This window comes from Glossina fuscipes, unplaced genomic scaffold, assembly GCF_014805625.2.
Source record: "Glossina fuscipes isolate IAEA_lab_2018 unplaced genomic scaffold, Yale_Gfus_2 112, whole genome shotgun sequence".
NCBI lineage: Eukaryota > Metazoa > Arthropoda > Insecta > Diptera > Glossinidae > Glossina > Glossina fuscipes.
The window spans coordinates 7,579,160-7,591,911 of NW_023998455.1; the positions used below are offsets into that span (position 1 = coordinate 7,579,160).

General features: G+C 36.4%; 4 protein-coding genes across 5 annotated transcripts in view; 3 read left to right on the forward strand and 1 right to left on the reverse strand.

The window, feature by feature from the left end:
- Positions 1–99: 99 nt before the first annotated feature.
- LOC119639193 (palmitoyltransferase ZDHHC23-B) lies at positions 100–1,650 on the forward strand. The gene has a single exon (XM_038036463.1). It carries the CDS (start codon positions 286–288, stop codon positions 1,273–1,275), a length of 990 nt encoding a protein of 329 aa, XP_037892391.1. The 5' UTR covers positions 100–285; the 3' UTR covers positions 1,276–1,650.
- A 158-nt stretch (positions 1,651–1,808) lies between these two features.
- Positions 1,809–2,480, forward strand: LOC119639194 (complex III assembly factor LYRM7). The gene is made up of 4 exons (XM_038036464.1): positions 1,809–1,839; positions 1,902–2,045; positions 2,105–2,186; positions 2,243–2,480. The coding sequence occupies exons 1-4, from the start codon at positions 1,819–1,821 to the stop codon at positions 2,386–2,388; spliced, it is 393 nt and encodes a 130-aa protein (XP_037892392.1). The 5' UTR covers positions 1,809–1,818; the 3' UTR covers positions 2,389–2,480.
- LOC119639191 (peptidyl-prolyl cis-trans isomerase sig-7) lies at positions 2,443–4,288 on the reverse strand. Its single transcript, XM_038036460.1, has one exon. It carries the CDS (start codon positions 4,156–4,158, stop codon positions 2,461–2,463), a length of 1,698 nt encoding a protein of 565 aa, XP_037892388.1. The 5' UTR covers positions 4,159–4,288; the 3' UTR covers positions 2,443–2,460.
- An 897-nt stretch (positions 4,289–5,185) lies between these two features.
- Positions 5,186–12,752, forward strand: part of LOC119639637 (protein Lilipod) — a 19,762-nt gene continuing 12,195 nt past the window's right edge. The window contains exon 1 of one of the 2 annotated variants that reach the window (XM_038037151.1): positions 5,186–5,616. In XM_038037151.1, coding sequence (XP_037893079.1) covers positions 5,542–5,616 — 75 coding nt within the window. In that variant the 5' untranslated portion in view covers positions 5,186–5,541. The remainder of the gene's footprint in view (positions 5,617–12,752) is intronic. The other variant, XM_038037152.1, reaches the window with a different exon arrangement.

The window sequence follows — 12,752 nt, forward strand, 5'->3', positions numbered from 1 at the left end:
TGGTGCAAATGACGATAACAACAACTTCTACAACAACAATTGAAATAATACCACAACCGGTCAATTCCGGCTTAAATGGATTTCTTTATATAGGCCCAGCAAAGCGACGAAGACGAACTTGAACCATCGACCCGGACAAATCCTTGTTGCTGTGAACACTTGGGCCAAGGCCGGGTTCGTGAACGTCTTCATATTTTGGGTTGCTGCTGCAATTGTTGCCATTTGGGTTTGGCATTTATTCATTTACTCACCTGCAAGTTACCTTACTTTCGAAACATAAACAATATGTTGCTTACTTTCCAGGATAGGTTGCGTATTCCATGGCGTGGTGGTGCCAAACAAGTAGCGTTAGATGTGTGGTTTTCAGCATTAATGGTTGCGTTAGTTTTAGGCATCGCCGCTATCAACGTCTACACAGCTGTCATAATGTTTTTAGCCAGTTTAATATTTATTGGCTACGGTTACTACTACGTTAGGCGATCCTTAATACGTACTCGTATTTTTGCATTTTGGTTAGTCTGGTCCGTGGCTTACATGAGTGTGCTGATGGAATTTGCTGTACCGTTGTTAGAGTTTTTACCCGAAGAGCATTTGATCTTAGTTATATTGTCTTGTATCTCAGCTTATTGTTTCTGGACGACTTACCGTCGATCGCAGTTAAATTTTGTTATGCAAAGTTCGGTGACAGAAGACGAATTACCCGATATTACTGAGGTTACCGCCGCTGAAGAGGAGGAGGCGGAAGCTGCCGCCGCTCATACCGCTCTCCTAATGGAAAGCATAGATTCATCTACAGCGGTTGATTCAAGTATGTGCAATACATGTCATAAATATGTCCCAGCTCGCACCGTCCATTGTCAAGTATGCGGCGCCTGTATTTTACGGCGTGATCACCACAGTTATTGGTTAAATTGCTGCATTGGGCAATGGAATCATATGTACTATTTATTGGGTCTAATTTTCGGAATTTTAGCATTACTATTATGCGCCAATCTAACTTTGACGGCCGTTTGCCATCCGTTTTTGGTTGTAAGACTGTTCGGCGTAGCTGTAATGCTTCCCGACGATTGTACCGAAGTCTTTGACGAATACACTTTGAGTCTGTCATTTATCGTTGCTTTATACGCTTTGCTAATGACCTGTTATATGTTGGTGGCTTTAGTCAAACAGATTTGCAAAATATCACGCAACTCGAATACTGCATCTGGTAGGCGTAATCATGCCAACGGCACTTTAACAAAATGGTTAAGCAATTGGAAAGCATTTCTCTTTTAGATGAGGAAAGCGCACAATTAATTGAAACCGACTTACATAAGTAAACGCAGGTACTATTCTAAGCTGCTGCACAATTGCAATACAACAAAAAAATATTAAAAATTAGCTTAGTAACAAAATGGGTCAGCAAATAAATTGCGTCGAATTTTTAGTAACTGTCTAGAGCGTATGATAATAAGTTTTCTGAAGTGTTTAAAATAACGGGGATTTATCCACAATTGTATTCTAATCATTAAGCAATCTATCCAAAGTCAATATTATAGTAAGTAAGTGAAATATTAATGTTAAGTAAAAAATAAGTTTAAAGCAAAATAATAATTGCTGACAGTAAATTTGAGAAGAAGAAGAAACAATAAAGTCTTAATTGTTAAGGAACAAAATTATGGGTGCACTCTCATCAAACTTGCTTGCTATTCGCTTAATTTCGAACGGTTGAGAAATCAAATCATATGTTTTCATGCACACATACCTACACTGATTGATTTTTTTTTTTTTTTGTTTTCTAATTTTCTTTTTATATGCAACAAACATTCTAACAAAAAAATGTCAAAAATTCGCCGTGAGGTAAAGTCGACTGCGATTTATTATCAGCGGACCGTAAATGAAAATTCTTTTCAATAAACAAGGTTTTGCAGGCTTTTAAAAAATTGCATCGCACTAGACAAAATGTATTTGCCGGAGATGATCGGGCTTTGGCGGCGGGGCGTAAAGAAATAAATGATAGATTTAAAGCGAATATGAAAGAAACTGATGAAGATGCCATGAAGAAGGTAAAGGTGTGCTTTCTAGAAATAGAAGGAATTAACTTAAATGTTGTTAATCGCATTAGATGCTGAAATTGGCGGTAGATGCGAACAGAGAGTTGCGCACCTCCGTTATACAAGCTCATGAAAAGGCAAGTGGTATTTACGGTAAGTATTCTTTTTCAAAAGATGGCAGAGGGGCGATTTTATATAAACCGTTATAGAACTGCGCATACGAGATGAAACCACTCGTTTAGATAATGTGCTCTTCAACCCAGATGCTGTTATAGAGCCCCCACGACGACGTGGAAAACGAGCTGATGCGGGGGAAGACTGCCTCGCTGCCGCTAGCTCCAAAAAGCAAAAATAGTCTCAGTTACAGATTCCTTTTGGAAACTTCTATTTATTTTAATAAAAGACAAATTAGTTCGTTTAGGAAATTTTATTTCCGATGTTTTTCGATTTCGTGTTTTTTGTTTTGGGCCTTCATGCGTATCACCTTCTTTTTTTTGTGTTCCTCTGCCGAACTGCTTGTAACAGATGAAGAAGTAGATGAAGTATCATCGCTCGAACTGGAGGAATCGCTCTCACTGCTAGTCTCAGTTTCTGAAGAACTTTCACTGCTACTACTACTGCTGCTACTAGGAGAGGATTTTTTCTTATATTTTCTACTTTTCTTTTCCTTGCTTTCCTTTGAATGTACGCCACGTTGGTGTCTTTCCAGATTTCTCTGACCTGCTTTGCGAGATAGACGTTTTTCGTAAGTCCTACGTGCATGAGTATTTTTATCTCGTTTGTGTAAAGCTTGCTTTCCATTTCCTTCTTTTGAAGTGTGATATTTGCCGCTATACCCGGCTTGTCTTTCGCGACTATATTCTCCGTAAGATGATCCTTTGCAGTCGTTTGACCTTGAAAGAGGTCTTGAGAAACGCTTACGATTTTCATGTTTATGATGGTATTCTTCTCCAGCTTTCATTCTTTCTACCGAAGAAATTTCGCGACGCTTGCGGGATCTCGAACGAGTCCTTCTTCTGTCTCGACTGTATTCTACTCTCCTCCTTCTTCCTGATGTTTGGTTTCTTGTATCCTGATTTTCGCGTTTGCTGCTTCGTAAGTTGTTGAAATCTAAGCTTCTGCTATCGCCTTCTACACCCCGGCCCTTACCACGCCATTTAATTTTAGCTACGGACTGTGAAAAGTCTACGTGAATTCTGCGATCATCAATAAGCACATTGTCCATTTTGAAGAAAGCCGCTTCGCACGCCTTTTTCTCGTCGAACTCTACAAAAGCATATTGCAGGGAGTCTCCCGACTTACGATCTCGTATCACTTCGCAAGTTTTAACTTTGCCAAAGCGACTAAATATAATTTCCAAGTCGTCATCGGTTGTTACGGGATTCAATTTGCAAACAAATAAGACATTTTCTGGGGGAGCCATTTCTGCATCTGGCAAATCACCAACTATTTCCAAAATAGTAGCTCTTGCTTTAGCTTCACGTTCTGCTAGCATTTCTTGAATTTCTTCCATGGTCTTGCCGTCTGTATCATCGATATCTTCATCTGCTGCGATGCGACCGTTTTTTAGCCTTTCCGGTGTAGGAGAAGGTGAACGGCTGGGCTCACGAAAACTTCTGGGGTCCGCGTATGGATCATCTAATATCACGGTATGAGTAATACGGATATCTTGATAAGGTCTGAATTTGTCGTCAACAATTGCTTCGTTAAGCTTACGTAAAATCTCACTGCCTTCTACCACTTCTCCAATTACACAATGTTGGCCGTCTAAAGATTCAAGATCTTCGCCTAAAGTGAAGAAAAATTGGCTCCCCACTAAATGCTTTCCTGCGCCCACCAAAGATATAAGACCAGCATTCTTGTGATATATTTTAGGAAGATTTTCCGCTTGAAAAAACCGCTTCTGCGGTCCCTGTAGCACGCCAAAAATCGAATCGCCCCCATCACCAGATCCTGTAGGATCACCTGTTTGTGCTATGAATCCTTGTTCGATCGTGTGAAACAAATTATAATTATAGTATTTCAATTTGCAGAGTTTAAGGAAATTCAGGCAAGCCAAGGGCCTTTCTTCAGTGAATAGATCGACCGTCATATCACCGATCGTAGTTTCAATAACTACCGACATTATTTCTTAATTGGTAAAATTCGAATTGAAAGAAAAGTTTACAGGCAAAGCGCACAAAAAATAAGTAACCCTTGAAGTAAAAGAAAAACTGCTGATGTGAGGAGACTTGCCAGAAGAGCTTCACGCAAAGCAGGTTTGAATAGCGCTACACAAAACGACGTAATGTTTTTGGGATTTATATACAAAAGGAATTTTACTTGTTTTAGATAAAAAAATCATTACTTTTATGATTGTTTTGTTTCTGTAAAAATAGTGTAGTGTGTACCTTGTTCTTGCATATTGAACAATTAGTAGTTATTATTATTCGATTGGGGACTCATCATCAAGGTTGACAGATAAACTGATAACCTTGAGTGTAAAAACTTCCAATGTGGCCAGGAGACTGTCTTTCGTTTAAGTCCATTCTGAATTTTTTTCTATTCGTCTGCCAGTTTGTCTGTCTGATGGATCTTATATTTCATTCACAAATCGCAATTTTCGAGATATTTTGAAATTTGGACTTTGATTGAAGAACGAACGCTAGTAAGAATAATGCGGATTGGACCACCTTTTGCACTCCTTCGTATATAACGGCTTATTTTGATAAGAATTTATATTATAGAATATCGGCATACTCAATTCATGTGAAAACCCTGAATCGAATAGGACAATTTTTGAAATCCCTTTCCATATTAATTTTTGCACCGCGCAAGTCTTTGCATCCTAACTCATATAAGCATCCGAATAAAGAATAAGCCGTTACATATCAAAATGGTATAATTTCTTTAAGAATTCTATTTTTTGTCTACATTTGCCCTGCACGTACTACTGCTTACTTTTCAAACTTGGTAACATTTGATGTACGTGTCTACTCTGTAAAAAAGACTTGACAACTCTACACCAGTGTATTTGATTTATATTCAATTTAGATGTAAAAATTTAGAAAAGGGGATCGGAAAGTCACTATCGGAATTAAACCAAGTTTTCTAGTTTATTCCGCAAAACGAATTCAAACATTTTTCTAAAAAAATCCTGTAAAAATTAATAGAAAAAAATTGTAAAAAATTATATAGGGTGAAAAATTAAAAACCAAAACAAAAATATAAGTTTTACTGCAAGGGAAAAAATTGTTTATCAGCGCATTAACAAGGCACACAATCAATACGCACAAGAAAGCCTATAAGACGCGATAATATATGAAAACAAAAAAAAAAGGAAAACGGGAAACGGATGAGAAAATAAAAACTAAATGCAATCCAAAAAAATTTAAAAAGAGTAGAAATATTAAGTGTATGAATGCTTTTCCAAAGTCTTAGGAATAACTAAATTCCAAGCTGTACGAATTAATTGGCTGGCGAAGAGGAAATAACAGCAAAGCTGGCTATAGCAAATTTTTTGAGCAGCATGTCGGATGATGAAGAGGATGAAGTTACCGATTTGAAGTTGCAAATCTTCCACAACACTGTACGAGAGCACATAGTAAGTAAAGAAAATTGTAAAAAACAATTGGGCTATACTTATGTCCCCCGATCTTACTTAAAGTAATGATATCCTTTATAGATTTCACTCTTAAGGGTTTTAATGAGTCTTGTTAAAATAGCTATGATTTGCGTATTGTGTGAGGATGCGTTTGGAGTTTTTTTCTTTCATTTTTAAAATTGAAGAAAGCCTTAAAACTGAACAAAAGCAAAATTAAAATAATATTGTATAATAATACACTAACCACAATGATAAAAACCAGGAGGTAAAAACATTGCGGGAGGATAAATTAAAAAAAAATAAAATGAAGTAACCCGCAACAGGCAAATAAAACGCCTGGGATACGAAAACTTCTTATCAGTAATTTGCCAAAAAACTTTTGTGGGGCCAGCTTAGACTGCTTTAAGTTTGTATTTTTCTTTCGAAATTTGAAGGGCATATCCAGGTGCAAGGTCAAGACTAGTTATTTATTTGCAAGAGTAAATTAGGTTAGTCGTTTACATTTGAGTTGTTCTTGAAATCGTCCATGTTGGAGGCATCATTACTTACGTATAAAGATTTATACAGACTATGATCGTAGCAGCTACTGTCTTAATGACACCCAAACTTGTGCCGAACGATAAGGGTAACGGTTTTTTGCCGTTTCTTCAGACGTTTCCGATTACTATTAAGTGTAGGACCTAGTCCTCCAAAACATAAGTTTCGTTGGAATCTGAAAATAATAAATTAATTTTATTCTAAATATGGTTTGGCTAACCTTTAATTCGGAGCTTATGTCGGTGAAGCATCTTCTTGACCCACCCCAACGTATTTGTCGATAGGGGATATACATACATACATATATTATTATATGTGCACAAATTTTGAATGTTTTTATAGCTGTTTTTGTTTTGTTTACTTTTTCGTGGCATTTAATGTATGGGACGCATATACATGTTTGTTGTTGTTCTTTCTTTTTGCTTACAACTTTAATAGTTTAAAAAAAAGAAAAAAATTATTTTCATTTAGAAAACATTGCTTTCCATGAAATTTGTGCAATCGCAAGGTCTTCTTTATTTAGTTAATCGTCTTTTTTTTCTCTTATATTTGTTATTCTGTTGTATATCAATAATTAGATTAGAATTAAAGTTGGATTTTTATAAGTTTTCCATGTAAATATTTTTTTTGTAAATAATTGAAGCGTGAACACTATCATTCTCTTTACTCTTAAAATGGATTACCGCGACTTTTCATTTTTTAACCATACTGCCCGTCGGAACAAATTACGAGCAGTGATCTTCCCCACCTTAGCTGATGTCTCCATTTTCAAGTCGAACTTTTGCAAACACTGGTCTTCCTATAACCCTTCCTAACTACCAAGATATCCGCGTCCTCCGAGTGACTTGGTCATAAAAGAAAAAAAACGTTCAAAAATTCGAGCCAAAGCAGTTGAGCTGAGCGAAGCTTTTCCTACGTTGCCACAAAAGGATGAAGTTAAACATAAAGGTCGAAATCACCTGTTTAACGTTTCTCGAGCCATCTTCTGCATGTTCTGTCAGAAACTGTGCCGTCGCGAAGCACTTTTAATAAATTTCTGCTTGGTAGTCTAGCATTTTTTTCTGAACAAGTTTTACTAGCAGCCATGGGGCTATGATCGCAACTTACTTGATATTAGAATGACTCATTTTCGCTTTACTTCATTTGCTGGGTCAGCGCGTATATGCATTCAGTGATAAAAAGGCAGAGCCAAATATGCATTTAATTAATACTTGACGCATACTTCTTGAAAAATTTTCGCTTTTCCCTTATTGCCATAAAAATTGACAATCAATTGGACCGTCTTTTTCGATCTGGATATTTGCCCATACATAAGATAAAGGATGGAAATTAAGATACACCTCATAACTGAAATTTTTTCTTGAAAGCAACCTAAGCTTAAATCCTATACATAATGCCGTGGGTAGAAAAGCGTTGATTGATTGTTTCTGTTCAGCGTATTCCGTCGAAGAAAAGTAATATTTAAGTAAGTGAGTTACAGCAACAAGCAATAGCTATTTCTAGACAATCAGTCGAATGAATGCATGTTGTTGTAAATAGTTTGGTAAGTAAAAGATATATTTTGTAATTTATTAGAAAAATAATTAAATGCCGCTTTTATTTAATTTTGTACTTACTTTCTTGCAATTCGCTTTCTTCGGCATTGAATAGGTGTTGCTTGCTATTAGTGCAAGAGATGAAAAACTTTCACTGCCAGAGCAAAAATTTCCACAAATTTTTTTTTTTTTTTTTTTTGAAACACTTGCTTATATTTGCCATCTGTTTTACAATAAAAACAACTAAAAGCATTGTTAATGGGAGCACGGCCCGCCATCAAATACCCTACACAACCCTTCAGTTGCCTATATATCGACCATGTGTATCGACTTTCATCAAAATATCTCAAGTTTGCTGTTTGCAGGTTGAACAAAGGAAAGCAAGGCAGACGGACAAATAAGCTTAGATTGATTCAGAAAATGATTCTTAATCCATAAGGTGTAGGGTATAAAACTATCGCGATGAGAATTTCAAAATTTTACAAAAATAAAAAGAAAAGTGAGTGACATGATCTTGAAGGTTTCCTTCATACGTTTACCTCAATAGCTCACGTGTAGATACGTGTCGCGCATCGTCTCGCAGCACCAATTGAATTTAGTTGATCGAAAATGAGTTTATTGAATAATTAACTTCTTTTAAATTTAATTAATTTCATTAATTTAATTCATTTCTTGCAATCGGCTGCAAATTTACAAACTTGAGGGGAACGCTTAACATTGTTTAACATTTGCATAAGTTTGCGACCTTTTTCCATCCGTTTTTTAAATTATGGCTTGCAAACAGAAAACCTGTTAACAAAATTTATGTTAAGATTTGTAAAGTGGTTTGTAAATGATAAATAACGGTAAATATCGAATAATGGCAGACATTAGGCAGTTATGGCAAACGAAGCATGATGCACTCGCTCACTTATGGTTACACGTTGCGAGTGAAAATTTATTTTTAAAAACATATGTGTGCTCGCTTATGCAAGAAAACATTAATTGGAATCTTAAAAATATCAAAGACATGACAAAGGAGAAATATATTTAAAAATAGTCGCGCTTTTATGTTTCGCTTGAAAAGCACGGCCAACTATATGAAGTCACTGACTTCTCATGAACTTTTCATCAGTTCTTACGCTTATAAGTTGCTTTTTTTTTTTGCGAATTCTCCTCTTTTTGAATTCTCATATTAAGAAGAAATTGCTTTGATTTTCATATCAATTTTGTAGTATATATTCGCAAAAGTGTAAAGGAAGTAATGAATAATGTTTGAGAGTTTGTTTGTAGTTTCGGAATGTAAAAGTTGCTGCAAATTATTTTCACTGGATCGAACTGACATGTTGCACACTGCCTACGTAGCACGTACAGTTTAGGGTAAAACATAAGCGTCTCTGAGCTGCTGGCATATTCGCATAAGGAGTGGAAACGATAGCGCCCCAAACATGTACGTATGTTATTCATCCATCGGTTACGCAAAGCAAAAAAAGCACAAATTTGTTGCCTTAAATGTTTATGAAGACGAAATGAATAAAAGCACAACAACTGTGCGTATGTGTGTCTCGTTATCTTTGAAAAAAAACCTACACAGATATCGCATATGGGCGTAGCCAACATAATTGCAATAATAAACTCCAAAAAGCATTTGTAGATATATATGTTGTCGCTTAAACCTTTCTCAGAAAAACAATCTAAAAAAAAACTTAATTAAATAAAAATTGTCAGCATGTTTTCAGGTTGTGGCATTTAAATATCATTGCTCCTAAAGGCTTTGCTTGCTTCTCTTTCATGCGAAACGTATACAGAGAGAGGGGTTTCAGCCAAAACAAAAACAACGGTACAAAATATCTTCGCGCAAACTACAATAGGAATGGATTTGATATTCAATATTATCACTTACCCGCTGTAAATGTTCATATACCGGTGCGTCTTCAGCACGCACGCGTTCATCGAAGGATGAACGTATGTTAATTTTGTCGAAAATTTGGCGACATAGGATATATATTCCCAGTGAGCCTCAAATTTGAATTGGTTTCAGCATGTCCGTCCGTCCGCTGTACGCAAAATTTCTGCTGTAAACATTCTTCGGGCCGCACACAAATCAAGCTATCCGCTCCACCCCATAGGCTATATTTTAATGCCATCGACGCACAATGCTGCCTTTCACGCGCAAAGGAAGTGATGTACAGCTCTTCCCCTTTGGTGGCGTCAACGTAGAATATTGACAATCCCTGACGTTCTGGGAGAGAGATCACGAAATTAGGATCGCTGAACAGAACATATATTGAAAGTGGAGGACGATGAAATCCAAAGTTTCAGGTTTTTTGAAGCGGTGTAAGAAATTCCTATACAATCCGTTACCTTATATACGGCCAAAATTAGAACATAACTTGCATGTTTGGGTGGGAGAAAGATGGTTTGGAGGCCTACAGCGGAAGCCTTATGTGCTCGTGGGCGAGGAAAGTGTTTCCAAAACCCTTGATACCTTCAAACATTAGCAAACGTTGTGCTAAGTGTTCTGCAGAGATAAAAGAGATGTGTCCACCAATTAAGTTGTCGACCAGGACCAAAGGGCTTTCTCAGCGTTGCCAATCACTCGTTCTGGAATCGCCTAAATAGCAGGTGGCACACTACCACGACTCATCACACTGCACGACTGTGGAACAATCTGTCGGCACAGCAGTCTTTCCCCTCGTACCTTATGATTGCATTTTTTAGTTAAAAGTACACAAGCACTGCTCCCTCTTTACATAAAAAATTTTTTTCACTCTTAAACATTACTCTTAAACTGCAGTATATGAAATCATAAAAATTACAACGTATCCTGTATGGACAATGCTTTAGTTACAAATCGGCCACGACTACCCGACGTTAGCAGTGCATCGATATTTAATCTTTTCGCAATATCTTCGCGGCGCCCAGAAGCGAGCTTCAAAACCCACGTAAATCCACCTAAGATACCCTATTTTATATGCACATGTTTCCGATAAGCTTTGCTATAATAAGATTATATTTATTTCTATCGGAACGAGAAAATGTAAAACGAGATTATTTTGGAAATTCAAAAAATTGCTTATGTAGCTCTCAGCTGCGGCGTTTGTGTGTATGTTTATATTAAACAAAAATAATTAATCAACGCCTCTACTAGGACACACGCAAATATAAATCAATATATTGTTTATTCACGATTATATTTAAGTGTAAACAAAAGTGATATGAAATTTCAACCGTTTCGTAGACAATAAAGCTTAATCTGAAACTTGATCGTGGCGAAGATAAGATATGTTTATGTAAATATTTGGAAACTGATAGTTTGGAAAGGTACGAAAGAGAAATGAACAGCAGGTTGCTTAAAAAATGAAAATGAAAATGAAAGGAGGAAGATTACGTTACCCAATCATTTTGAGTATTGAGCGAATGCTTTCTTCTAAAAGGATTAATATATGGTAATATGTACAATGGATGTACAAATAAATTCTGAAATCTTTTATAACAAGCATTATCACTCTCCTCGGCTTTCCTCACCTTATCGAGTAACTTGAACATGCCCTAACGGTATAAACTTCGTCTTCCACTAATCTTCAATTTTACAGGAGCGCATATGCGTCAAATATGACTGTCGCGATTCGGACTAGTGGTATTCAGAAAGAGAAAGGTCTGGAGAATAGAGAGGCAAGTTCACAGCGCAATTTGAAAATTACTTTTTGGATTGGTTTCGCGAACGTATGGGAAACGTCATTGTTCTTAAGATGAAAATTCTTTGCACGAAATCTTGTAAACAACATTCTGGTTGTTTCACAGCTTATCACATCACTTCCTTAGCTTCGGCTACTTTCGTTTTCCATTTGTTTATTCTAGCTTTAGATCCATTTTAATTATAGCTTTTGTTGACACTTTCTGAATCGATCCAAAGTTGCCTGTCTATCTCTCTGTCCTGTTTCTTTTTCTTCGACCTACAGGCAGCAACTCTTGAGATATGTTGGCTTTATTTAAAAAAAAAAATGTAAGAGGAAGAAAACGCATTCCGCACTGATTTTGGTTTACTTAGGTAAATGAATGAATTCTCTAATTAGCATATATTCAAAGTCCATATCCATGTTGTTATATTGTTCCTATTACGGGACAATAATCCCCTGATATGTACTACACCTTGCTGTACTTTTTTACTTATCGATTTTTAACGCAACACAATATATGTATGTATGTATAATCGAGTAAAATTATTCTCATTTTTCGAGTTGAGCGTGCGCTGTGGCAACGTAACAGCTTTTCCAGTTCTCTGTCTGTTCTCTGTTCAACGGTGGGCACATGCAAAAGATTAAATTGGATTCGAACTCGTTATTGGCCCCAACACTAAAAGACAAAATTTGTATGCCCTTATTGTCTGTCGGTCGTCGCTCTTCGTTCGTTTGATGATGCTTAGGGCGCAGACGGAAATATTTCTTTCCAAGTACACTAAGACTTGTTATATATTTATTGAGTTGATATGTTCAGTTGAGTTCAAGACCAAGTCATCCAAGTTGTTCAGCTCTCAAATGCATCTTTATACGTTTCTTGAAAACCTTTTTTCGATCTATTTTCGTCAATTGTTTCGTTGTATAAAGTCCATGCGTTTATTGCCGCTAAGTCGAGAATGTTAGGAAATCCTTGGAGGAGCCATCTTCTTGATCCTGACTTCCCACTACCTTTGCTGGCCATTTGATCCATCACGTCTACTAGCGATTTTCTTGTCTTTTGTAATGTTAAATGAATTATGTTTCATACAAGGGTGTGAAGATAAATTCGAATTTAACTAATAAAGACACCTACCATTTCTGTTAACATACCTCTGTTAACGACTTAACAGGGCTCATGTTAAATAATTACAATTGAGATATAGTTGGTTTGAAAGCCTAATCCGTCCATATTAAAAAAAAGAAAATATTTTTGTGGGCATTTCATGAATAAATATAAAACTACCTTTCAACCAAACTAAACAAATTCAAATTCTGCTTATGGAAACTATTTTTAACGGTATCTGAAATTTGGTATTTTAGCGAAAACTGCATATGAAAAAACACCCAAATTTGACACTCTAGTGCG